This window comes from Saccharomyces cerevisiae, chromosome III (genome assembly GCF_000146045.2).
Source record: "Saccharomyces cerevisiae S288C chromosome III, complete sequence".
NCBI lineage: Eukaryota > Fungi > Ascomycota > Saccharomycetes > Saccharomycetales > Saccharomycetaceae > Saccharomyces > Saccharomyces cerevisiae.
Genome location: NC_001135.5, coordinates 208,035 through 233,114, shown reverse-complemented (window position 1 = coordinate 233,114; position 25,080 = coordinate 208,035). Strand labels below are relative to the sequence as shown.

Genomic DNA, 25,080 nt, shown 5'->3' with positions numbered 1-25,080 from the left:
AATATATATTAATGTTAAATATGATTACATAGCTTTGTGCACATATCTCTATGTCATCTTTTATGCATTTATATTTTGCCCATTTTTAAATAAATTATTAATTAACAAATGTGCACAAGCTAACAAACAGGCCTGATTACATATACACACCTTAATTGTTACCGGGTGGGTCTTTACTATATTCATTCAAGTCCATTAATTCTCTTGATAAGTCAGCATCAGTTGAATCTTCGTTAGGCAAATTTCTTTCACCAGCAACTCTATCTTCGTTGATAACAGTGTCCTGATCCTTCTCCATTTGCTGATCCTCGGTTCCCTGGTCACTTTGAACTTTTTCAACACCATCTCCATCATTAGAATGTCCCACTGAACCTGAACTGTCCGATGAACCTGTTTTTATTTTCATTTTTGCTTCCCTGATAAGCCTAGCAAAATCCTTCCGAAACATAACCATCCATCCTTTCCTATTAAATTTATCGTTTTTGAAATTTTCAAGTAATTTCCTATATGAAGAAGATTTCCCATTACTCTTCATTATCATTAATTTAGAAATTCCACCCTTGTTGCTACTATTTTGGGGGGTTTTATTGTGTGAAACATCCCAGCTTAACAACTGTCTTTTTAGTTCAGCTTCATCAACAGGTTCTAGAGAATCACAAAAATTAGAATTCCAAAGCATTTCGTAGTGATTGTATCTTTTAATCATGTTTTGCCTAGTACCATTAGTTGACAGTCCCAACGATGACAGTTTTTGTTTTATTTGGGATTGAGTCATAGACGTAAAATTGATCTTCGGCAATCTTTGGTGTTCTGCACTCATCATTGAGTTTAAATACTTATCCACATGTGAGGTCTCACCACATGAGCTTTTGTCGACTTCTGGAGTTCGTACCTTGAATCTGGATGAACTTTTGTTATGTGGATTTGACTCTGTAGGGAAAGTGGTAGAAATTTTTGGTTTTTTGCCTAGTGATTGTAAAGTTAGGCATTCATCCAAATGTGTTTTTTCAAGGGCTTTAAGAGGATAAAATTGTTGACATATGGGGCACTGGGCCATTTGTTCATTTGGCTTTGATTTTTTCTTGATACGTTCACTTCTGAACATTGCAAAATTCCTTTTGGATGGTTTGGAACTCAGTGGTAATATATCAGTCATGGATCTTTTGGCAAGTTTTCTTTCACTTGTTGCAACAATTTGCAAGTCATCATCAGCGGCATTTACACTGTCACTTTCAGACTCTGATATGAGTTCTATCCATGAAGAATTTTCAGGACCTGGTACTTCCTCATTCTCAGGGACAGGGGTAGGCTTCGGTATCCTTAGTGCATCTAGTAAGGAAGATCGTAGGGATGTATAACTTTGAATTATTTCACTGACCAGGAACTCACTTCTCAGCAAGGACTCTCTGAACTCGAAAAGGCAGAGAGGACAATTTGGTTGGTTATTCAAATGTGTTCTAATACAAAGGGAACAAAATGTATGGCCACAAGGTGTTAAGACGGGGACTTTTAGAAAATCTTTACAAATGTGACATCTCAAAAGTGTATCCAATTGGTACAGGCTCGGTATTGAAGTAGTCGTGAAGTCGCTTGCAGTGGTTATTTGGTGGTCCATGAGTAGTAAAAATGGCCTTTTCTTAGTAGCTGTGATGCTCACTTGCGGATGGTTTTTCTTCTAATGTGGCATTGCTCAAGTGGTACTTAGTTTTTCACTTTCTATTGAAAAATGCAAGGCAACGGGGCAAGTAAAAATAAAAGAGATCAAAAAGGTAAGTGAAGTGAATGGAAACTTCAGCTAAATACTGTATTAAAAATCCGTAAGGATCAAAAATAAAGATATGTAAAATATAAAACTTAGAAAAAAAATTTGTATCATTTTTGTTATGATTACAATTTTTTCCTGCCTCTTCTGCAATTGATTATACCATAGAAGAGCGGGAAAAGAAGTTAGTTGACCCGACAATACAATAAGATTAAAAAGAAAATGCTATGTGATATGATAACTCCAGCCCAGTTTAGGACTCATCCAACCGTTTGCGATGAATCCATCAGATTAAGAATAATTAGTTTTCGGTGAGGAAAAGAAAATGAAAAAAAAAAAAAAAAAAAGTCAATTCTTTTCATTACCGCTATCGTTGGAAGGGTGATTATGATAAGGATGATGTTTTTGATTGCTATCCGTAGTATTGTTACCATCAGAAATCTTTTCAGTTGCGCGCTTCCAAACAGAATAAACATCCACGCCAAACAGCCCGCTTGAAGCAAATTTGGAATTCGTTGCGCTTGTGAGGACATCGGGTGCAGAGGACTTTCTTGGTGAAATTTGGGTTTCCAAAGTGCCCCCCGGCGTCGTGATATACCTGATTGGAGTCTCTATAGCTCTAAATAGCGGAGAACAGTACAAATCTTCAAAAAGGTGTGAAGGAGTCTGCCATTTCCTCAAAATCGAGTTACCGTCCTTAGGTGTGCTTATCAACCGCGATGGGGTTTTCTCTAAGCCATCGGAATGCCTCATCTTGGGTGTTTTAAGTAAGTCCGAACCATGAGAGGAAGGTGGAGGTGGAAGTTGAGAATTGGAATATGATTGCTGAGATTGTGGTTTCGACATGAGCGCAAGATTTTTCTGATCGTACAGCTTCAATGGGGAATACGGAAGTGGGTCGAGTAGAGAACCAGCCCCTACATTACTTCGAAGTGGAGATAAATCTTCAAAATTTGAATTGAATGAGGTGAAATATTTTCTGAAATTCTGAGGAGACTTTGCGCTAGTTATAGGGAGTGTATTAAATCTATTTGCCTGGGTGATATTATTGTTTTTCACACCCGCCTGGAAATGATCTTTGGCATTCACCAGCGACGGTAAGCCTAAAGAAGTATGATATTTCTTCATGACATAAGGAGGTTCCAAGGAATCTATATTGTTGACATCGTTTTCTATCATGTTCCGCATCGATTCTAGGTTTTCGTGAGGGTTCAGTACACTGTTGTCTGTTTTCAATTGCGGTATGTGATGTAACTGGGAAACTCTCAGTATAGGGGAGGAGTTCAATTGAATTTCAATGGAAGGGAATTTCCCTGCTTCCTCTCTTTCTTCCTCGTCAGGAAGATCATCATTGCCTTCTCCACTCTCAACTTGTTCTAATTCATCAAGTGTAGAATCTATTTCAAAATACTTCCCAATGTCTTGTAAGGAGTCCTTTACAAATTCATAACCACGATTTTCACCTTTGAAAAATTTTGTTTCGGCACCCGGTCTGACCTCCCAGAAATGACCCTTACCATCGCAGGACTTTTCAGTCTTGATGAACGCATCATTTAAAGACAAGTTATGTCTTATTGAATTTTGCCAACTAGCATCTTTCTGCTTGTAATAAGGGAAGTGAACGTGGATCCAATGATATATCTGGGATAGCGTTAGCTTTCCCTCCTGAGATTGCAAAATGGCCAAGCAAATCAAAGTTGCATACGAATATGGAGGTTTCTTGGCGAGTTCACCATTTATTCTTCTTCTTTCCAAAGATTGAAGAATTTCTTCCAAGGTTAGGTTACCATTGGACCGAGCGCATGTGTCCGATCTTTGGCGCTTGGCCTTAGATGGAGCAATTGGGGACGAGTGATCCGGTGAGAGGGGATGCGACGGCCTCTTATTTACTTCCTTCATTGTTTTTCTCACAGTTGAGCTCGGGGGAGTAATCATTTCCTTTTCGTCTTCTAGTGTTCTCTTGGCTTGGGTTAATAGCACGGTGCTTTTTTCCGTTAAAAAACTATTATGGCCATCAATGATGGATATGTCTTCATTCATCATTGAAAAGTTGGAATTTTTGTTGATTTTTTTTTTTTTTGCTTCGAAATAAGAGGTAGTTTCGGTCAATAAAAGAAGCTCAAATAGTAGATGTAACTATAATAAAAGGGGGGAAAAGAATAGAATACGATTTAAAGCGTTGGAACCTCTGTTAAGATATACTCTATATGATTTTCAATTAATCATGCAACATATATTTAAAGTTTGAGAAGGATCAAAGGGCACCGTAAGGGAGGAGAAGAAGTAATTTTTTGATTTTAAATGAGGACGCGTTTTAGTCAGTGTTTCAGATCCTTATTACATCCACAGGTTTTAACGCGTTATCTTTGTTCCGAAAAAAAAAAAAAACGGAAAAATATATTTTTTCGCGTCGCGTTCTCGCGTCTGTTTTGTTTTTTCGCGTTCCAATGACCAAAATGGGAAAGTGGTCGTCTTTGACGAAGGAGACGAAAACCTCTTCTAAAACGTTGGGAGAGAGATAATTACATGGCCAGAACAATACTGCAACGTGCATATAGTCGTTAGTCTGTGCTTGCACATCCACGGCAGCCGCAGTGGACGCACTGATGGAAGGACACCTGTGTGCCCTTTTTGCGTGCTTCTTCCTCTAACTGTGCACGAGGCACCCTGCAGATGCAAGTGCTACCGTTGTTAGTTTCGTTCTTTTGAATGCAGCGCAGACAGCACAGTTTTTCATACCCGGTTTTGCGCCATTTGGCAATTAGCAATTTATCAGCATACTTTTCCTTTATCAACCAATCGTAAAGGTCTTTGGAGATGGCCTTTCTCTTGTAGTACAGAGTATATATGTATCTAGAGCGCTGGTGGTGGAGTTGCATTATCTCCCAGAGCTGCTCATTGGACTTTGCTGCGAGCTTAGACGACTTGTCCTTTTGGGCATCTCTGAGTTGGATTTCGAAATCTGTGAGGGTTGGCTTGATTTTTTCGAACCCGTCAGGTGCAGGCTTGGATCTTCTGGTCTTTATGCGCGGCATGTCGTTTTGTGAGGTGAGCTTTGCTAGTCTTGACGGCTGTAGAGGTGTTTACATTGATGATGAGTCCCTAAGAAAATTTTTCTTTTTTTTTCAGTATTTCACTTTCCGTTGTGAACGACAAATGTACTATGCGTTCAAGAGCCAACGCAGTATCATCGTCAAAGTTCCTACCACAACGCGTGTGATTGATCTTGTACTGGTTGTAAATGTGCTAAGTCTGTGACTGCAGTGAATAGGATTGTTTTAATCAACGATGTTATTTAAAAAAAATTAAACGACACCAGCAGGATTTGAACCAGCGCGGGCAGAGCCCAAGAGATAGCCGAACTTTTTATTCCATTCGAGTCTCTCGCCTTAACCACTCGGCCATAGTGCCATTTCGATTTGAAATTATGGTTTAAAGCGGTAGGTTTTATACATGTTTCTAGGCGTTTTTTCACAGATCCAAGACAGTAGAGCAGCTTGGCGTAGGTAGGATGGTGAGTAGAAAAACTAAAAAAAGAAAAAAGGAAGGAAGAACTTATTATACATTATGTAGAGTAACTAATTTTCATGTCTTTTGTGGATTATTTTACATTCTCAGAGAGAACCTCCAGTAGAGTCATTATACATAATATATTCACTTTTATCAGGTATGGGCCCTCAATAATCGTCATTGAACTCAATTCCAATGAGATCTTGCTTATTCATTTTTATAAATTTTGAGGAAGCGATAACGCATTCAGAATTGACTGAATGCTGGATAAACTAATAATTAAGAATTAAAAAGTAGGTGAGGAAAAGTAAAGCATATAAGCTTCTCACTCAAAGATGAGGGGGGGGTGAAAAAAAAAAGAAAAAAGAAAAGCCATTATGGCGGTTAAAGACTGGTTTTCCTGGTTTTGATGAGCCAGTCTTTCCAAATAAATAAAATCATTTCCCAAGCCATCAACAAAGAAACGAATCCAACACTGAGGTTGAAAGTGAACATGGGGGTAAACCCCCTATATTCCATGGCTTCAATGGACTGATCCGTGGACTCCATAAATACCAGACCACCACAGAGGAGACAGAACGAGGTGATCAACTCCGTGAAAGGCTTGGATGCGGCACTGTTGGTGTTGGGCACCAAAAACAGAATCAAAAATGTTAGCAGACGGAAGAAGGACCCATAGGACAACAAGTATCCCCATTGCGTGTGAATGGTAGTAGAAAATTGCGAGGACTGTGCGTGCTGGGACATCAGAATCCCAGTCCAAAATATGGTGAAAGCGGGGAACGGGTTTGGAGAGTACCCCGGTGTGGCAGCAACTACATCGGTCTGTGGCCGTTTGCGGGCATGCTCGAATCGCCAATGGTTGAGCTTGTACTCCGTGAGTAGCCCACACAATCCGGTTCCTATGAACATAAACGCGATCGACACATGCTGTAAATCCTTGGCAGTCCATGCGCCGCCGTTTCCTGCCAGGTGCTCCAAGAAGATGTTGGTGGACCCGTAAAAGAAAATGAGGAAGGATTCAACGAATTCCATGGTGAAAGTCCCCGCAGGAGCAAACCGGAAAAGAAGATTGGAGGAACGCGTTTGTGTGAGTTGAGAGGTGAAGCTGATGTTGTTCCATGCCCAGCCGTACTTAGCTGCGAAACCGCAGTATCTTGCTAAAGAGACAACGCCCAGAGTAAAAAATACGCCGCCCTTAATCCAGTGGGCCAAGAGATTAAAGATGCGGATGCCCTTGCCGAGCAAGTTACCTACAGCGAAGCCGATGATTAGGTCTACAAAGATGTACATGAATAGCGGGTAGGTAAGCATGTGAAAGACCACGTTGGCGACGCACGAGAGGTGCGCGGCAAGCATCTGGTACTTCGTGTTGGTAAACAAGATTCGGAAAACGGGTATGTCTTGAGGAAGCAGAGGTGGCGCTTCAATGGAAGCAATTTCGTCGTCATCATTATCGTAGTCTTCGTCGCGCAAAGTGTCGTGGTTGGAGGTGTTATCACCCTCGTCTTCGCCTTCAGCGCGTCTCCGTTTATTATTATTGGTGGCCGTGGCGGTCGTGGTGTCTGAAGAGAGCGAGAACAACGTGTCTCTGTTGGAAGAAGGACTTGGAGAGCCACGTGCACTATTCACCATGACGGGCGTAGATTCAAGATCATTCAGAGGGATGGTGTCAACCGGACGGTACTCCTTTTTCGATGCTAATGAGACGGGGACAGAAAGCACCGCAGCGAAGAAGTGAACAAGCATAAAAACGAGAAGTAGCACAGAAGTGGTGCCATAGATATTATGCGCATACCAGTCTTCTTCCGGGAAAGTATTTTTGAACACGGACAATGCCATTACGGACGAAATACAAATGCATAGATTAACAAACAGCAGGGGTAAGTACCACCTAGAACGGGCGGCGCTTAGCGCCAGGGACACAGGGTAGAGCACAAATGCAACCAAGAGCAGCGTAATAATGTGGTAGCGAAGGGCAGACCTATTCCCAGCCTGTGTAGTAAAGTAGGTTGTGGTGTTGTAGTTTTCCCAGTACAATCTCTCCGCAGGGGTAAGCGAGGGCGATTGCAGTATAGGAAGGCCATGCAAATGTTTTGGTTCATGTGGCACGGGGACGATTGAAGCCGTGGATGAGACATCTATGGATTGAGACGTTGTCGTATCGATATTCATGTCCATATCCATGTCCATATCCATGTCCATGTCCATGTCATCATGGGCCGTGACAAGCGTCGCCGCGCAGCCGAATAAACTTAAAATTGAAACAAAACGCACCATTACTCTCACTATTTTGTTTTTGGTTGGGGTATTAAGAGTACAATGCAAAACAAATACTAGCGAATTATACAATAGACAAGACCCTTGCAAGTATTCTTATAGAGCGCAGTGTCTACCGCCGCTGCCACTCCCCTTATAACCAAAACGGTCCGCTAAGAGCCGGTAAAAAAAATCCGGAACAAAAAAACCGCGAAGAGCTCCGTGGAAAAGAAAACTGTGACCGGTGGCAAAAATATCGGTCTTCGGCGGCTAATTTGCCGTGCTTCGTCGTAACTGATTTTTCTATATCATGGATCGTGCTTCTTAGTTATTCTCGTGTCGTGAAACCTAGATATAAGTTTTCATCTATATAGTGAACATTGCAATATGCAAGATATGTTGCCTTAGTTCCGTTAGTTGCCAATACATGAACTGTATGCCCGCAAAGATGTGCGGGAAATTCTTTACAAGGTAGATATGTATTTAGAAAAGAGAAAAACCAAGGGTGTATAGTTTCGTACTATGAAAATCGAAGTTTTAAGCGGCAAAACACTTGTGTATAGATAATTGTAGTATTATTGTGGTATTTGGTATTTGCAGTATTTTCTTGGCGCTACGATGTGCTTTTTATTTTTGTTTGTTTTATTCTCCTATAGAGTAAGGAGACCTTATATTGTTTTTCTCTTGGTAGAAAGTTGACGCGCGAAGAAAAACATAAAAAAAACTGACAAGATACTACTATTATTAACCATATACACGGAAATACCCACAGAGTATACAAACACACATATATATATATATATATATATAATTTTAAAGATAAATTAGAAGTGTTCCCTTTCTCTTTTCTCAGGACCGGTCGTATCCCTCCGGTAGTTCATCAACCTCTACAACAGGGATCTGTACTGAACCTACCGCTCCCTGTGCCAGCTCTAGACGATATTGCAATTTGGATCTGATAGCTACATGCTCTGCCGTTGAGGTGTACCGCAGTCCTTGCTGGCACATTTGAATAGCCTGTGTATATTCACCCAGTTTGATCAGCGCCATGGCTTTGTTGCTGTACCCGACCGGGTTCTGCGGTTGAGCAGTAATTAGTTGGTCATAACAGTGCACAGCCTCGCGATACAGGCCCTGTTTGAACAAAGAATTGCCCTGTTCCTTCTGCTTTTCAAATTGGCTCATGCTCTTTACCGTTGCTCTCTCTTTCGCAGTGCTGAAAAGAAAAAACCGTTCAAGAAAATTGCGTCTTGTGCAGTCATATACGCTGGGATATATATATATATAGATATATATACATATATATAGGAATATGTAACAAGAAAAAAAAAAGAGAGAGGAAAGAAAAGCTCAATGGATGACGATCACGAACAGTTGGTCGAAGAACTGGAGGCCGTCGAGGCCATCTATCCGGATCTTCTCTCCAAGAAGCAGGAAGACGGAAGCATCATCGTTGTGAAAGTGCCGCAGCATGAATACATGACACTGCAGATCTCCTTCCCGACACACTACCCCTCCGAGGAGGCTCCTAATGTCATCGAAGTTGGTGTCTGCACTTCTTTGGCTAAGCGCGATCTCTACGATACCAAGTACCTTCAGCATTTGTTCCAGGAAGTGATGGACTCTGTTTTCCACCGCGGATCTGTCTGTCTATTTGACTTCCTCACAGAACTCGACGGTGTCTTGTACGTTGAACCAGAGGAGGAGACAGAACCGGTCCAGCAGAGTGACATTCCCACAGACCCCTTCGAGGGCTGGACCGCGTCGGACCCCATTACTGATAGAGGCTCGACTTTCATGGCCTTTGCAGCACATGTTACCTCCGAGGAACAAGCGTTTGCCATGCTAGACCTACTGAAGACCGACTCCAAGATGCGTAAGGCAAACCATGTCATGAGTGCATGGCGAATCAAGCAGGATGGCTCTGCGGCAACATATCAAGATTCCGATGATGACGGTGAAACGGCCGCCGGCTCCAGAATGCTGCACCTCATCACCATCATGGATGTGTGGAACGTCATCGTTGTGGTGGCCCGTTGGTTCGGCGGTGCCCACATAGGTCCCGACCGGTTTAAACACATCAATTCTACGGCAAGAGAAGCTGTTGTCAGGGCCGGCTTCGACTCGTAATCATTATGATTATGTCAAGCACCTGTAACCTTGATCACATGCGACGGGAGTTCTTTTTGAAATTTTTTGGAAAAATTTTGCGATGAGCTGAAAGATGAAAAAAAAAAAAGTTTCGAGTATAGTTCTAGGTATGTACAATAACTAGTATAATATCAATAATAGTAATAATAGTATCGTTTTCAACAGGTAGACAGGAGAGCAGACCGCAGATTGAACCGCATCCCAATGAAATCCGATTTCAAGTTCTCTAACCTTTTAGGTACGGTCTACAGGCAAGGTAACATCACCTTTTCCGATGATGGCAAGCAACTACTCTCACCGGTGGGGAATAGGGTCAGCGTGTTTGACTTAATCAACAACAAATCGTTCACGTTTGAATACGAGCATCGCAAAAATATTGCTGCCATTGATCTGAACAAACAAGGCACATTGCTGATTTCTATTGACGAGGACGGTCGCGCCATCCTTGTCAATTTCAAAGCCCGTAACGTGCTTCACCATTTCAACTTCAAAGAAAAATGCTCCGCTGTGAAGTTCAGCCCTGATGGGAGACTCTTTGCATTAGCCTCAGGCAGGTTTTTACAGATTTGGAAGACTCCAGATGTTAATAAAGACAGACAGTTTGCTCCCTTCGTCCGCCATAGGGTGCATGCGGGACACTTTCAAGACATAACGTCTTTGACGTGGTCACAAGATTCCAGATTTATCCTTACGACTTCCAAAGACTTAAGCGCAAAAATATGGTCCGTAGATTCAGAGGAAAAGAACCTTGCGGCGACAACATTTAATGGGCACAGAGACTACGTTATGGGTGCGTTCTTCAGTCATGATCAGGAAAAAATCTACACTGTAAGCAAAGACGGTGCTGTCTTTGTCTGGGAATTTACCAAGAGGCCATCCGATGACGACGACAATGAAAGTGAAGACGACGACAAGCAAGAAGAAGTAGATATTTCGAAATACAGCTGGAGAATCACAAAGAAACATTTTTTTTACGCAAACCAAGCCAAAGTAAAGTGTGTCACCTTCCATCCAGCAACAAGGCTTTTAGCTGTCGGATTTACTAGTGGGGAATTCCGTCTTTACGATTTGCCTGATTTCACTTTGATTCAACAGCTTTCTATGGGGCAAAACCCAGTCAACACCGTTAGCGTCAACCAAACCGGCGAATGGCTGGCGTTTGGTTCCAGCAAACTGGGCCAATTACTAGTTTACGAATGGCAATCGGAATCGTATATCTTGAAGCAGCAGGGCCATTTCGATTCCACAAATAGTCTTGCATACTCTCCGGATGGTTCACGTGTAGTGACAGCATCCGAAGATGGGAAAATCAAAGTTTGGGACATTACATCAGGGTTTTGTTTGGCCACTTTTGAAGAACACACCTCTTCAGTTACTGCTGTACAGTTTGCGAAAAGGGGTCAGGTCATGTTCTCATCATCGTTAGATGGTACGGTGAGAGCGTGGGACTTAATCAGGTATCGTAATTTTAGAACATTCACTGGTACTGAAAGAATCCAATTCAATTGTTTAGCGGTGGATCCATCAGGTGAAGTGGTTTGTGCCGGGTCCCTGGACAATTTTGACATTCATGTTTGGTCCGTGCAAACTGGTCAATTATTAGATGCTTTGTCCGGACATGAAGGCCCTGTTTCGTGTCTTTCATTTAGTCAAGAGAACAGTGTCTTAGCTTCTGCATCATGGGATAAAACAATTAGAATCTGGTCCATATTTGGTAGAAGCCAACAAGTAGAACCTATAGAAGTTTATTCCGATGTTTTAGCCTTATCAATGAGACCAGATGGTAAAGAAGTTGCAGTATCTACCTTAAAGGGTCAAATATCCATTTTCAACATAGAAGATGCCAAGCAGGTGGGCAACATTGACTGTAGAAAGGATATAATATCTGGTAGGTTTAATCAAGATAGGTTCACTGCCAAAAATTCTGAACGATCCAAATTTTTTACTACAATACATTACAGTTTTGATGGTATGGCTATTGTGGCTGGTGGTAATAATAACTCCATTTGTCTATATGATGTTCCAAATGAAGTCTTGTTAAAAAGATTCATTGTGTCCAGAAACATGGCTTTGAATGGTACTCTCGAATTTTTAAACAGTAAGAAAATGACTGAAGCAGGTTCATTAGATTTGATTGACGATGCAGGCGAAAATTCAGATTTGGAGGATCGTATTGATAATTCTTTACCAGGGTCTCAAAGAGGTGGCGACCTGTCCACAAGAAAAATGAGACCAGAGGTTAGAGTTACTTCGGTGCAATTCTCCCCAACGGCGAATGCATTTGCCGCTGCTTCAACGGAAGGTTTATTGATATATTCCACCAATGACACGATATTATTTGATCCCTTTGATCTGGATGTGGACGTCACCCCCCATTCTACTGTAGAGGCGCTACGAGAAAAGCAGTTTTTAAATGCATTAGTAATGGCGTTCAGGTTAAATGAAGAATATTTGATCAATAAAGTCTATGAAGCCATACCTATTAAGGAAATCCCCTTGGTTGCAAGTAATATTCCTGCAATATATTTACCGAGGATTCTGAAGTTCATCGGTGATTTTGCCATTGAATCCCAACACATTGAGTTTAACCTAATTTGGATCAAAGCTCTATTATCTGCGAGCGGTGGTTACATAAATGAACACAAATATCTCTTCTCGACGGCTATGAGGTCGATACAAAGATTTATTGTTAGAGTGGCTAAGGAAGTAGTCAATACCACTACTGATAACAAATACACCTATAGATTTTTGGTATCAACTGATGGGTCCATGGAAGATGGCGCGGCTGATGATGACGAGGTTCTATTAAAAGATGACGCAGATGAAGATAACGAAGAGAACGAAGAGAACGATGTAGTCATGGAATCTGACGACGAGGAAGGATGGATTGGTTTCAATGGGAAGGATAACAAATTACCCTTGTCTAATGAAAATGATTCCAGTGATGAAGAAGAAAATGAGAAAGAGCTTCCTTGAAAAATATTCACTGTCCTCTATTTATGCACATTCACATCATGTATTCCCCAAGTATAGAACTATATAAAGCATTACATTTGTATTTAATATCAACAAAAAAAAATATCATCGCCAATATCGATATACATCATGATGAGAGCGCCTAATATAAACTGAGGCTACCATTACGGGAGTCGTCCTTTGACTGACGAGGCTATTTTCCTTATATATAAGGCATCATCGCTTCAGTAAAAAAAAAAATAGGAAGGGAAAAAATGAAGAATTGATGGGATGAGGAAAAAATTTGACACAAATTTATCGACTACCGTTTCATACTATCATCGGGAGAACAATTACACTAAGCCTTATAAAATTATTGATTCATCAAAAAAGAAGATAACTAAATAACAATGCCTATGAACAATTTTCTAGATGAATTCAATTTATTTGATTCAATCATTACCATGATGAAGAACGACCCATGTTGCGTCGAGGATTATGAGCCAATCGTCGAAAACCTGAACCGTATATTTCAAAGGACGTTTAATGATGAAGAACATAGGAAATCAATGGCTAACTCCCAGCTTTTTTGGGAACGATTAAGAGACACCTTGGAAGCAATGCTGTTGCCAGCGTCGTTAAATGAGAATAGCTCAATACCGTATACAAGAACAGTGAGGGGCCTTATCTTAATGATGAGAAACCTTGCCGCTGAAAACCAGGAAATACCCCAAAAGCTTTTACTACAAAACCTCGTAATTCGTGGTTTTCTGCATGCAACTAGTGAGTATGTCGTTGACACTCCGCTAATCAAACATCTATACATCGCATGTTTAACGTGCCTTTTCAATATACAGCAGAACTACTCTACAGTGGATATGACTACTTTTCCAGCTCTTTTACAATTTCTTCAATACCCTTATGGGATCAAATTGGAAGACGGTGAAGAAGAAGAGCATTTCTGGCTACCATATTTATTTCTTTTCAAGACGTATCTCAACAATGATGAATTTTCCAACGAATTTTTCAGGGATAATGATACACCCCAGAAAGACTATTATTGTGTTAGGGATAGAATATTTTTCGATATAGTGACAGCCAAATTCATCCAGGATCAAGAGAATTCCTTTTTAATTGAGAAGGGCAGAAACTATCTGGATGATTCAAAATTGGAAATAACTTCTATTGACCTATCTGTCTTAGAATGTATTAGCAAAAGTCTTACAACTGCTTCTTTTGGTAAATACCTCAATGGGTTAGAAGAAAGACAGCCAGGAAAATTCACCACTTTGTTGCAGATATTGCAATTGGTTGTAACGAGTAAAGAAGATTGGAATACCTATGAGTTGACTGCAATTATGTCATGGTGCTACCCCATTCTGCAACGTCTTGCATGCAAGGATATTCCTGCCTTTTTCAATAAAAGTTGTAACGATTATGCTCCTTCAGTTGCCATCCAATTACACTCCACTTTACTTTCTTGCCTGGACATAATTTCTGACTTGTGCAAATTCAATCATGTTAGAAAATTCTTAATTTCGTATGACTCTGTGAAAATATTGGTATCTCTCTTGGATACTTTCCAAAAGAATTTGTTGAGGATTAATTTTTTGAAAGGAAACGGTGATACGGTGAATGAAATTAAAATCACAGATCATGAAGGTAACAAAATCGAGGACCGGTTATTAATTTTCAACCGTGTTAATACCAACGAATCCTTTATTAGGGCTGATAATTTTCCCCATTGTAAATTAGTAATAATCGAAATATTGGCATCGTTAGTGTATGCACATCCTGAAATCCAAGATCAAATAAGAGAATTAGGTGGTCTTGCATTAATTCTTTCCAATTGTGTCATCGATGATAATGATCCGTTTATCAAGGAAAGATCTATTGTTTGCTTGAAGTTTTTGTTAAAGAATAATGCCAAGAATCAGGAATATGTCAAAAAAATGGAAGCTCAAGACGTTGTTCAAGACGATGCATTGAGCAAAGCTGGGTTTGAAATATCAGTTGAAAAGGGCGGGAAAGTTAGATTAGTATCTAAAGAAGAAGACCCTGGGAACGAGAATTCTGAGATTATTAGCATAGATGAAGATTAATTTTATGGTTCCTTACTCTCGCAATCATGATTCACTTTGATTAACATTAAGGATAATCGTACTTCATACTCTCTATTAATTATAGAATTCTATATGTTATATAAGATAAAATATATTCATTAAAAAGGAAGATCTTATAATTTCATTTTAGCAAGTTCTTCTTCAATAGCGTTTTTGACCAATTCAACGTCAGCTCTTTCGATGAATTTTAATTTCTTCTTTAATGTGGATAGTTTCTTCAATTCCTCAGGCAAAACATCCTTTTCAAATGAATAATTGGAAAATCCAGACAATGCATTGTTTACAGCATCGGCAAATTTAGCTGGGTGAGCGGTAGATAGAGAAATGTATTGGATGGACTTGTCATTATCTTTTGCAATCAATCTTTCTGTGGCGCAAACACCGACAGCTGTGTGAGGATCTAAGATGTAATGTTTTGGATTTACAGATGATTCGTAGATCTTCTTGATTGTTTCAGATGTTTCTTCATTGGAAACTCTTTCTGATGTAAAGTCCTTTGATGCGCCTTCAATGATGGATTTGTCAACTTGGAACTTACCGTTGGTCTTCAATTCCTGGAACCAATTGTTGACGATTTCACCGGCTTTCAAATCATCACCATTAGCTAGGTATTCACGAGCTAGGTACCATAGTAGTCTTTCAAAGTTAGAAGAGATTAAGATATCCATTGCTGGGGATAAAGTAGCAGCAACCTTGTCTGATCTTTCGTATAGACCAGATTTCAAAAATCTGTCCAAAATGTCGTTTTCATTGGTAGCGATGGCCAGTTTTTCAATAGGCAAACCCATTTTCTTGGCAAAATAACCGGCCAATATATCACCGAAGTTCCCACTTGGCACAACGAACTTGACCTTCTTGGAGTCCTTACCGTTGGTGGCTTGGAAGAATGAATAAAAGTAATAGGTCATTTGGGCCAAGATTCTTGCCCAGTTGATGGAGTTAACAGCACCGACGTTGTGTTTAGAGTTGAATTCTTTGTCACCGAAAATAGCTTTGACGATATCTTGACAGTTGTCGAAAGTACCGGTAACAGACAAAGTCTGGACGTTTTCATCTGGAACGGTGGTCATTTGTTCTTCTTGAATTGGGGAAATTCTACCGGTTGGATATAAGATGAAAACGGAAACGTCCTTTTTGCCTCTTAAACCGTAGATGGCTGCAGAACCAGTGTCACCGGAAGTAGCACCGACCACAGTGATTTGCTTTTTCTCGCCTTCAGGTAAATTGGCGTTGGTTCTTTGTAAGAAGTATTCAAAAAGATTACCGACAAATTGTAAAGCAACGTCTTTGAAAGCGTAGGTAGGACCGTGGAATAATTCTAAAATGTGCAAATTCTCCTTGTCACCAGTGACGTTTTGCACCAAGGGGGTGACTTCATCAGAACGGAAAGTAGAATAAGATCTCTTGATCAAGTCCTTTAGATCAGCATCTGGAATCTCTTCTTGGGCAATGTATAGTCTCATGATAGCAAAGGCTAAGTCTTGGAAGGAGAGCTTTGACCAATCATTGAAAAGAGTGGCTTGGTCCACTTGTGGAATAGTTGGTGGAATGAAAAGACCACCGTCAGTGGCCAGACCTTGAATGATAGCCTCTTCAAAAGAGATTGTCTTTGGAGAGCTGGATCTGGTAGATCTGTAAACTTGGGAAGCGTTAGGCATTGGTGTGAGGGATGGTGGCCGTCTAAGAACAAATATTTGCTGCTATACTACCAAATGGAAAAATATAAGATACACAATATAGATAGTATTAAAAAAACGTGTATACGTTATTGATAGAAATGACTATACATTTTGTCGAAAATTTTTCATTTTCTTCTATTTCCTCGTTGTAATGACTCTTTTGTTCGCACGGTCACTACTCACGAGGAGGCGTGCAATAATTGCAGAAAGAATGAGATCATACAGTGATGTTATAGTCTTCCTTGGGAGTACAGTAGTGAGATATTGCCCATTAGTGACCTGTCATTGTTGTTGTTACTGTATATGTCACTCGTTCTTGCAGCATCTTCATTGAAGTATTGGTCGCCCTGCAGCACAAGCTCGTTTTGCTTGGAAGACCATAAGTAGTGAGTCAGCGTTTCTCTTGGATGCAAAGACAGTTCGTGGAAAAACTGGTATTTTTGAGCACTAGAGTTCAACTGCAAGGCAAGCTTTGTGATTTCACGTAGTTTTGCTGTGTCTTCAGCATCTGTTTCTTCCTCTTTTTGTAAATTTGGCTGGGGTTGAGGCTGGTGGAGAATGTGCGACACATCTACATCCAAGGTGGTAGCACCATAGGTGGTATCTTTGGAAAGATCAATTGTATAATCTAGGATGATGGGCGGTAGGGGTGATACCAGTTTGTTCACGGTTTGCACAACATTCATCAAGGGGAGGTGCGCGGCGTTTGTATCCAATACCTTTTGTAAGAGTGAATCTAGCTTCACTTCACCCAATTCGGGCTTATCCTTTGGAGTACTTCCCTCGACGCCATCATCGTCACCAGCACCGTTTTTATTGTTATTCTCGTTACTGCTGTCTTCGGCATCGTTGGAACCATCTTGAGCCTCTGTTTGTTCCGTAACAAACAGATTGTTGATCAAAATGTACTTGTAGATCGAATAAACCGCGTCATTAACGGAGCCCGTTTGCATACCTATCAAGGTAGCTAAGTTGGGCGAGTACTGTACTTTTCCACCGTCGACACCCCTCAACTGGATGGTTATACTGCATCGCAAATTATCCTTGCCTTGCCTCTTGATGTCGATACCATCAAACTCCACAACGTTGTTTTCATCGTAGTTCCATTCCAGTGCGTCTACAATTTCCTCCCTGGATTCTGCCTCTGCACTGTCCTCATCCTCGCCGTTGTCGTTATCGCCCATGGTGCTATCTTGATCATTGTATTCGGGTTGTTGCAGATTCAAAGGAAGGCTCAATGACGAATCGCGTTTCCTCTTCTTGCCCATGCCCAGCGGTTTCAGTCTTTTAAAGTCGACCGCGACACCTTCCAAAAACTCACTAAATGGGTGCTTTCCGTTTGCGGACTCGTGCAGAAGCTTACCTTCTATTCTCAGTGTCCATGTAGTCTTGCCTGAGTCCGCTGGGGTGCCAGAATCGCTGCGAGGGCTGCTTTCCGTAGTGTTGTAGACGTAAATCCTCAGCATCTCTTTATTGGGGGGATGGTCCTTGGTCTTGGTGTTTGTAGGTAAATTGATGGACGTATCCAGCCTCCTTCTTGTCAGATACAAATCTAGTCTGGAATCCATTTCTATCAATTTTTTCAAATCTGCCAGATTGGAGACCTTATCATCGGGCAGATACGTGGGGATATAAGCATCCGTTGGATATGTAACAGGGACCGGATTGGTCTGTGTTACCATTTCTATGAGCTGTTTTTCGTGCTGTATTACTATACGAAGCTGCCTTGTGAACTGTATATTTGTTGCTTTTCTTTCACTCTACAACGTTTTTTTCATTCTATTTAAAAACGCGGTGAAATTTTACCTTGTAAGAACGTCTATTAATGTACAGAAAAGATACATAAGGGAAAAGACTATGTAAGAGAAAGAAGTAGTTCATGTAGCGTCGCGTTCAATTTCTTTTAGCAAGCTGTAAGAGCCTTTGTGCTGGGTCGTTATTTTCTTCTCTTGGAATCTGGTTCGTCCCCGGAACCCGCCATGGAGCCCTGGCCCAGCATCTGCTCTCTGACCATAGCACGGATGTACCTTTCCAACTCCTCCTCAGCGTTGTCTCCCGTAATGATCTGTTCCAACTGCCTCCTGCGTTGCAGAGTGGCCTCATCGGCTCCTTCCTCAGGGTCATTTTCCAAGGTGTATCTCACGTTGTCCTTGAACTCTTCCAGCAATTTGCTGTCGATGACACCCTCACCCTGCACGCCGTCCACTCCGTGAACATCGGCCACGCCGGACTTAATCCTCATGTACTCGATTAGCTCACCATCTTCACCGTTCTCGACGAACGAGTCGTATGGCGTTTGGCCCTCCACATTCCTGATAGTGAAGTCTCCACCCAGCTCTTCCACGATCAACCTGGCAGTGGCCACATCCTCCACATGGTGCAACGGGGTATCGCCGTCGTTGTCCAACACATTAATGTCTCCATTGTACTCATTGCACATTTTCTTCAGCAAATCCAGGTGGCCGTATGCGGCGGCAGCATGCATTGGAGTGTAGCCGTTAATGTCCTTGGATTGCGGGGTCATGGCGCCTTTACTCTCGCGGAGGATATGTTCCACTCGGTCCAAATTACCATCTGAAGCAGCCACCCATATATTAGCGTTCATTTTGTCGTCACAACACCTATAATCATCGATTTTTGTCACCTGCAAACTCTTCTTGTTCTCAATTATATCAAAGGCATCGAAAATTTTTGGGGTTATGACAAGGAAAAAAAAAGTATTACCCGAAACTTAAACAATGAATGGTATATACTATATTGTAAAGTTCTAATAATATATATAAATATGTATATAGATATATATATAGACCTAGGAGCTCTTTGCCCCTGTCTTTGACCACGGTGGAGCGGACGCCCATTCCCTATTGTATATCTATCAAGGGCTTGCGAGGGACACACGTGGTATGGTGGCAGTTCATAAGGTCAGGTACAACGTCATAATGATACTGGGCCCTGAACAGACACCAAACGAAAAGACAACGTTGGACAACTGCGGTCTTGCCCGTAGAAACTTGGTGTTGCTCAAAGCAGTCCACACAAACTGCGACAGTTGGAACATGAACAGATATCCTCTAACCCTTCTGAAAATGGCGAACATGGCCATTTCGTGGAACACGGCACTCAAGAAAAAAGTAAATAATGTAGCTTGGCTCTTGCTCAAATGCAATGCGCCCATGGAGCTGTGGTACACGTGTCTTAGTAAAAATTTGTGAACGGGGACGTTCCAGATTCTGCTAAACTCTTCAAACGAAACGCAATTCCACCAGTCGCCGTAGAAATATCTGTCCGCAAACCTGGTCAACTCCGCCACGCAATTCAATAAAGCGTCCCATATCATGTAAAACGTGAGCATGTACAGAACAGTGAAGCCCGGAATCATGTCGAAGAGCAGGTGGAACCACTCTTGCGTGGCGGGGATCCAGCCGCCGAAGGTGGGCGTGTTGTGGAACTGGATACAGCGCATGGCCACCGGGTGCATGAAGAACTGTGCCGTGACCATCATGAGGAAGATGGTGCCAATGATGGCGCACACCTTCTCCAACACATACCTCCATCTGATGCGCGACGTTCTTGGGTAGTTGATCTGGTACACGAGGACGGGGAACAAACAGAACATGAAGAAATTGCTGCAACTGATGTTGTTGGGGAAGTCGTTATCCTTGGTCTGGTAGTTCAATTCGAAAAGGCAAAAGTCGCAACTTTTTTGCAGAATCTCGCGGGTCTCTGGGGACAAAGATTCCTTGTATTTTTGCAACTGTTTGGAAGAGTACTCGAGTTCCTGCTTTATGTCCCAAAGATACCCGTTGTAAAAGGCAAACGAGTGGCTCTTCATAACAAACACCACGGAGTGCAGGAACAGGAAGATTCTCGTGACCCAGTTGAAATCAAAGTAGTAGACGTAAATGGGGAACGTCACGGGGATGAAAGCCAACTCGAAGATGCTCACTGCAACGAACCCAGTCCACTTCCAGTTGATGATCCGCTTTTTCACCAGCCAGTGCACGAAAACCACGAAGAAAGTGCACAGGAACATTGCCAAGTCCAACATTGCGATCGTGAACAAGTCCGTTGTCATGTACTGCACGATTTCCAGCTTATTCCATGCACTGCCGTACGACGCATAGTAATCTGTGCAGCACCTGATGGCTATCCAGCCCAAGAACATCCATGCGAACACGTAGATCCCTGAAAAGTTCGACTCCAGTTTTTCTCCTGGGGGGGCATCTGCCTTGTCCGTTTTCTCCGTAGTCTTCACCGTAGTCTTCACCGTGGCCTTGGTCTTGGTCTTTGTCAACTGTAAATTTTTGAGCTGTTTCTCCAGCACCGGACCTTTGAAAGTCGTCTGGAAGGGCACGTTGATGGCGCTGTCCAGGAGCGTGGGGCGAGGATCAAAACTCACGTCCCCAAAAAACGACACATACTTGCTAGCATCCTTTCGGTGGAACCTCGACCGAGACTTGCTCTTCAGGTGTGAAAGGTACTTTTGCATGTGGGCGTCCACAGGGTACTCCTCCTCCTGCTCCTGCTTCCCTGCCACACGTTCCGCCTCAGTCGACTCCACTCCTTCAGTCGACTCCACTGGCTCCACCAGCGACGTGGTAGACGACCGTGGCGAAACCTCCATGGACTCCTGTGGCAGGATCACGTTATCGTACGTGACCGAATGCCGTTTGTTGGCTTCTGCGGAATTGAGTCTGCGGATCTTAAGAAACTCTTCGTCTTGCAACAAATCCTTAGTCTCCGTCATTCTTGCAATCTGTTTTGGCGCTCTTGCTGCAAGCCGTGCTGAACAACCACCTGCGTGAGTGTGCCAATGGCGCCCCTTTCCTCCACCACGCTCGTCCTTCTTATATCATCCGCATGTTGCCAGGGTCTGCTGGGTGCTATTGTTCGCTAAACGAGTCCAACCACGGCCGGGTATTTGATGGCCAAGCCAGATTTTTTTTTTTTTTTCACTCTACACCATCTCACATTTTTCAATTTTATCGATAAAAAGAAGAGATGAGCAGCACATACATAGTGTGATAAAGAGGAAAAAAGCAGAAGAAGCAGAAGAAGAAGAGCATAGTAAAAAAGTAGTGCTAAAAAGGTGCGGTACGGAAACACAGGAAATATATCAGAGAAGAAATAATGTCACGTCCTGAGGAGTTGGCACCACCGGAGATTTTCTATAATGATAGCGAAGCACACAAGTACACGGGTTCGACCAGAGTGCAGCATATCCAGGCGAAGATGACGCTGAGGGCGTTGGAGCTTTTGAATCTGCAGCCGTGCAGTTTCATTCTGGATATCGGGTGCGGGTCCGGACTGTCTGGGGAGATTTTGACGCAGGAGGGAGACCATGTGTGGTGTGGTTTGGATATATCGCCCAGCATGCTTGCGACCGGTCTTAGTAGAGAGCTGGAGGGCGACTTGATGTTGCAGGATATGGGCACCGGGATACCGTTCCGGGCGGGCTCGTTTGACGCGGCTATTAGTATCAGTGCGATCCAATGGCTGTGCAATGCGGACACTTCATACAACGATCCTAAACAGCGGTTGATGAGGTTTTTCAACACATTGTATGCTGCACTGAAGAAGGGAGGGAAATTTGTGGCCCAGTTCTACCCGAAAAACGACGACCAGGTGGACGACATACTGCAGTCTGCCAAGGTGGCAGGGTTCAGTGGCGGGCTTGTGGTGGACGACCCAGAGTCTAAAAAGAATAAGAAGTACTACCTTGTGTTGAGCAGTGGGGCCCCACCGCAGGGGGAGGAGCAGGTGAATTTGGACGGTGTGACCATGGACGAGGAGAACGTCAACTTGAAGAAACAACTGCGCCAGCGCTTGAAGGGAGGCAAAGACAAGGAGTCTGCCAAGAGTTTCATTCTAAGAAAGAAGGAGCTCATGAAAAGACGTGGGAGGAAAGTTGCGAAGGACTCCAAGTTCACCGGGAGGAAAAGAAGACACAGGTTCTAGAAGAAACACACATCCTCACACGCATATTCTTTTGTATACTATAAAAATACACACTTATACATTTCCCTCTGTCTCTGTCTCCTTCTACATGTATACTTGTATATGTATACTTGTATATATACACTTATATCTGTATGTGAGTGGTCAATGGCTCCGCGCACTTTTATGTAGTGATGTATTTTCCTTTTTTTCTTGGTTTTCAATTTTGGTGCTTTGGAACTCCCAGTAAAGAAGAAGAAGAAGAATCGAGTCTTCCCTCTGAGCAGCTGCTGAAAGGGAGAGAGAACCATAGCGATGTGGAGCAGGAACGTCAGATTGCTTGGATCATGGACAAGGTCCTACATGGTCCCCGCCACCAAGAGAAAAACCATCCCCGTGTACCCACCTGTGCAGCGCATAGCTTCGTCGCAGATTATGAAGCAGGTGGCCCTCTCAGAAATAGAGTCTCTGGATCCCGGGGCCGTTAAGAGGAAGCTCATCAGTAAAAAGAACAAGGACCGCTTGAAGGCAGGCGACGTGGTCCGGATTGTGTACGACTCGTCCAAGTGCTCGTACGACACCTTTGTTGGCTACATCCTTTCCATAGACCGCAAACAACTGGTGCAAGACGCCTCGTTGCTGTTGCGGAACCAGATAGCCAAGACGGCCGTCGAGATTAGAGTGCCATTGTTTTCGCCGCTGATCGAGAGAATCGACTTGCTAACCCCCCACGTCTCGAGCAGACAAAGAAACAAACACTACTACATCAGAGGTACAAGGTTGGATGTCGGCGACCTCGAGGCAGGTCTAAGAAGAAAGAAATAGGCTAGGCGCGGGTTCTGTGGCCACCCATCTCCTGTATATAAGAAAAATAGTGCGTGTATAAAATCTACGTATACTAACTATGGGTAAAGTAAACCTTTTTGTACTGTTTTCTTTTTTTTTTTTTTGGTTTCCCGTAGTGATGACGTACGTGTATAGAGAATTGAAGCGAAAATAAAAAAAACGACACAAAATATTGTTCTCATTGGCTTTTTTATTTTCTATTTTACACAGCATATAGAGGTATACTCAAGTGCTAGACATCCTCTAACATCCGCCAAGAAAAACAGCAAAAAAACACTGGTCATGAAGCCACAGTGCATACTCATCTCTTTGCTGGTCAACCTCGCATACGCAGAGGAGTATTTGGTGAGGTTCAAAAATCCCACAGCATTCCAACAATTCACTTCGAATTCCAACAGGTCATGGAGACAGTTCATCGACAACAAAATTGAGAAGAAATTCTCCATCGGATCCTTCCGCGGCGTGACCATGAACCTGTCCAAGAACTTAGTGAACAAGCTGAAGAAAAGCCCACTGGTGGCTGATATTGTGCCCAACTTCAGGTTCGAAGCTTTTGAAGGCGACAGTGTAAATAGCGCCGAGTCGAGTTATACGTTTAACGCTACCGCCAAATACTCGTACGAAGACGTCGAGGAAGAGCAAAATATAACGTATCAACCAGACGCACCCCGTCACTTGGCCCGGATTTCCCGCCACTACCAACTCCCATTCGACGTTGGGGACAAGGACCGCTACAAAAGCTGGTTCAATTACTACTATGAACACGACTATCAAGGTCAAGACGTCAACGCCTATATCATGGATACGGGTATCTTCGCGGACCATCCGGAATTCGAAGACAGAGTCATCCAGGGGATTGACTTGACCAAAGAAGGGTTTGGCGACCAGAATGGCCACGGAACGCACGTGGCGGGACTCGTAGGTTCCAAAACGTATGGAGCGGCAAAGAGGGTCAATCTTGTGGAGGTCAAAGTCTTGGGCAAAGACGGGTCTGGCGAGGCCAGTAACGTTCTTAGTGGTCTGGAGTTCATCGTGGAACATTGCACAAAGGTCAGTCGCCCACAGGGTAAAAAATGCGTGGCCAATCTAAGTCTAGGGAGTTTCAGGAGCCCCATAATCAACATGGCAGTGGAGGGGGCCATTGAAGAAGGTATTGTATTTGTTGCCGCGGCGGGGAACTTCAATTTAGACGCCTACTGGGCCTCACCTGCGTCTGCAGAAAACGTTATCACCGTAGGGGCCTTTGATGACCACATTGACACGATTGCCAAGTTCAGCAATTGGGGGCCCTGTGTAAACATCTTTGCCCCAGGCGTGGAAATTGAGTCGCTATCTCATCTGAACTACAACGACACTTTAATTTTGTCAGGTACATCTATGTCGACGCCCATTGTCACCGGAGTTGCAGCGATCCTACTCTCGAAGGGAATTGAGCCTGAAATGATAGCACAGGAGATTGAGTATTTGTCCACGCGTAATGTTTTCCATAGAAGAACGTTGTTTTTCAAGCCTTCTACGCCAAACCAGATTCTTTACAACGGCGTCGATAAACTGGACGATCCATATGACGACGAAACGTTCCCTCGATTGAACATAGAGGCAATTGCTAAGGAACTGGAGGAGTACAATGCCACTTTACAAACTCCTATGTCTGAGAATCTTCAATCTGGTTCAAAACTGTGGGGTTGGAATAACGATGTCACACTACCTCTTGGTGAGATTCGATTGAAGAGGCGTGATTTTATGAAAAATTTGTAGTGTTTTTCTCTTTCTCTCATAAATAAATTATTGCATAATGTCATGTCAACATTAGTTTTTTCGCTCTTCTCTTGCGTATTCTTGTACTTTTCATTTTTCA

General features: G+C 42.7%; 16 protein-coding genes and 1 non-coding gene across 17 annotated transcripts, besides 1 other annotated feature; 7 read left to right on the top strand and 10 right to left on the bottom strand.

Moving 5' to 3' along the window:
• Positions 1 to 151: 151 nt before the first annotated feature.
• Positions 152 to 1,615, bottom strand: RAD18 (E3 ubiquitin-protein ligase RAD18; the record flags this gene model as incomplete). Its single annotated transcript, NM_001178777.1, has 1 exon — positions 152 to 1,615. The coding sequence occupies one exon, from the start codon at positions 1,613 to 1,615 to the stop codon at positions 152 to 154; it is 1,464 nt and encodes a 487-aa protein (NP_009992.1).
• A 495-nt stretch (positions 1,616 to 2,110) lies between these two features.
• On the bottom strand, positions 2,111 to 3,805 carry HCM1 (Hcm1p; the record flags this gene model as incomplete). The annotated part of the gene is made up of 1 exon (NM_001178776.1): positions 2,111 to 3,805. One exon carries the CDS (start codon positions 3,803 to 3,805, stop codon positions 2,111 to 2,113), a length of 1,695 nt encoding a protein of 564 aa, NP_009991.2.
• Positions 3,806 to 4,323: 518 nt separating this feature from the next.
• On the bottom strand, positions 4,324 to 4,797 carry BUD31 (U2 snRNP complex subunit BUD31; the record flags this gene model as incomplete). The annotated part of the gene is made up of 1 exon (NM_001178774.1): positions 4,324 to 4,797. One exon carries the CDS (start codon positions 4,795 to 4,797, stop codon positions 4,324 to 4,326), a length of 474 nt encoding a protein of 157 aa, NP_009990.1.
• A 275-nt stretch (positions 4,798 to 5,072) lies between these two features.
• Positions 5,073 to 5,173, bottom strand: SUP61. The gene is given in 2 exon segments: positions 5,073 to 5,117; positions 5,137 to 5,173. It is a non-coding gene; the product is annotated as a tRNA-Ser (tRNA).
• Positions 5,174 to 5,656: 483 nt separating this feature from the next.
• On the bottom strand, positions 5,657 to 7,552 carry TVS1 (Tvs1p; the record flags this gene model as incomplete). Its single annotated transcript, NM_001178772.1, has 1 exon — positions 5,657 to 7,552. One exon carries the CDS (start codon positions 7,550 to 7,552, stop codon positions 5,657 to 5,659), a length of 1,896 nt encoding a protein of 631 aa, NP_009987.2.
• Positions 7,553 to 8,053: 501 nt separating this feature from the next.
• Positions 8,054 to 8,299: an origin of replication (ARS315; Highly-active autonomously replicating sequence; initiates replication in ~90% of cell cycles).
• Positions 8,300 to 8,380: 81 nt separating this feature from the next.
• Positions 8,381 to 8,716, bottom strand: TAH1 (Tah1p; the record flags this gene model as incomplete). Its single annotated transcript, NM_001178771.1, has 1 exon — positions 8,381 to 8,716. One exon carries the CDS (start codon positions 8,714 to 8,716, stop codon positions 8,381 to 8,383), a length of 336 nt encoding a protein of 111 aa, NP_009986.1.
• Positions 8,717 to 8,884: 168 nt separating this feature from the next.
• YIH1 (Yih1p) lies at positions 8,885 to 9,661 on the top strand (the record flags this gene model as incomplete). The annotated part of the gene is made up of 1 exon (NM_001178770.1): positions 8,885 to 9,661. One exon carries the CDS (start codon positions 8,885 to 8,887, stop codon positions 9,659 to 9,661), a length of 777 nt encoding a protein of 258 aa, NP_009985.1.
• Positions 9,662 to 9,886: 225 nt separating this feature from the next.
• Positions 9,887 to 12,658, top strand: PWP2 (snoRNA-binding rRNA-processing protein PWP2; the record flags this gene model as incomplete). Its single annotated transcript, NM_001178769.1, has 1 exon — positions 9,887 to 12,658. One exon carries the CDS (start codon positions 9,887 to 9,889, stop codon positions 12,656 to 12,658), a length of 2,772 nt encoding a protein of 923 aa, NP_009984.1.
• Positions 12,659 to 13,047: 389 nt separating this feature from the next.
• On the top strand, positions 13,048 to 14,739 carry CTR86 (Ctr86p; the record flags this gene model as incomplete). Its single annotated transcript, NM_001178768.1, has 1 exon — positions 13,048 to 14,739. The coding sequence occupies one exon, from the start codon at positions 13,048 to 13,050 to the stop codon at positions 14,737 to 14,739; it is 1,692 nt and encodes a 563-aa protein (NP_009983.1).
• Positions 14,740 to 14,873: 134 nt separating this feature from the next.
• Positions 14,874 to 16,418, bottom strand: THR4 (threonine synthase THR4; the record flags this gene model as incomplete). The annotated part of the gene is made up of 1 exon (NM_001178767.1): positions 14,874 to 16,418. The coding sequence occupies one exon, from the start codon at positions 16,416 to 16,418 to the stop codon at positions 14,874 to 14,876; it is 1,545 nt and encodes a 514-aa protein (NP_009982.1).
• A 251-nt stretch (positions 16,419 to 16,669) lies between these two features.
• RSC6 (Rsc6p) lies at positions 16,670 to 18,121 on the bottom strand (the record flags this gene model as incomplete). The annotated part of the gene is made up of 1 exon (NM_001178766.1): positions 16,670 to 18,121. The coding sequence occupies one exon, from the start codon at positions 18,119 to 18,121 to the stop codon at positions 16,670 to 16,672; it is 1,452 nt and encodes a 483-aa protein (NP_009981.1).
• Positions 18,122 to 18,375: 254 nt separating this feature from the next.
• On the bottom strand, positions 18,376 to 19,044 carry YCR051W (uncharacterized protein; the record flags this gene model as incomplete). Its single annotated transcript, NM_001178765.1, has 1 exon — positions 18,376 to 19,044. The coding sequence occupies one exon, from the start codon at positions 19,042 to 19,044 to the stop codon at positions 18,376 to 18,378; it is 669 nt and encodes a 222-aa protein (NP_009980.1).
• A 298-nt stretch (positions 19,045 to 19,342) lies between these two features.
• On the top strand, positions 19,343 to 19,651 carry YCR050C (uncharacterized protein; the record flags this gene model as incomplete). Its single annotated transcript, NM_001178764.1, has 1 exon — positions 19,343 to 19,651. The coding sequence occupies one exon, from the start codon at positions 19,343 to 19,345 to the stop codon at positions 19,649 to 19,651; it is 309 nt and encodes a 102-aa protein (NP_009979.1).
• On the bottom strand, positions 19,354 to 21,186 carry ARE1 (sterol acyltransferase; the record flags this gene model as incomplete). The annotated part of the gene is made up of 1 exon (NM_001178762.1): positions 19,354 to 21,186. One exon carries the CDS (start codon positions 21,184 to 21,186, stop codon positions 19,354 to 19,356), a length of 1,833 nt encoding a protein of 610 aa, NP_009978.1.
• A 383-nt stretch (positions 21,187 to 21,569) lies between these two features.
• Positions 21,570 to 22,397, top strand: BUD23 (18S rRNA (guanine1575-N7)-methyltransferase; the record flags this gene model as incomplete). The annotated part of the gene is made up of 1 exon (NM_001178761.1): positions 21,570 to 22,397. One exon carries the CDS (start codon positions 21,570 to 21,572, stop codon positions 22,395 to 22,397), a length of 828 nt encoding a protein of 275 aa, NP_009976.1.
• Positions 22,398 to 22,691: 294 nt separating this feature from the next.
• Positions 22,692 to 23,201, top strand: IMG1 (mitochondrial 54S ribosomal protein IMG1; the record flags this gene model as incomplete). Its single annotated transcript, NM_001178760.1, has 1 exon — positions 22,692 to 23,201. The coding sequence occupies one exon, from the start codon at positions 22,692 to 22,694 to the stop codon at positions 23,199 to 23,201; it is 510 nt and encodes a 169-aa protein (NP_009975.1).
• A 303-nt stretch (positions 23,202 to 23,504) lies between these two features.
• Positions 23,505 to 24,980, top strand: RRT12 (Rrt12p; the record flags this gene model as incomplete). Its single annotated transcript, NM_001178759.1, has 1 exon — positions 23,505 to 24,980. One exon carries the CDS (start codon positions 23,505 to 23,507, stop codon positions 24,978 to 24,980), a length of 1,476 nt encoding a protein of 491 aa, NP_009974.1.
• Positions 24,981 to 25,080: the final 100 nt, after the last annotated feature.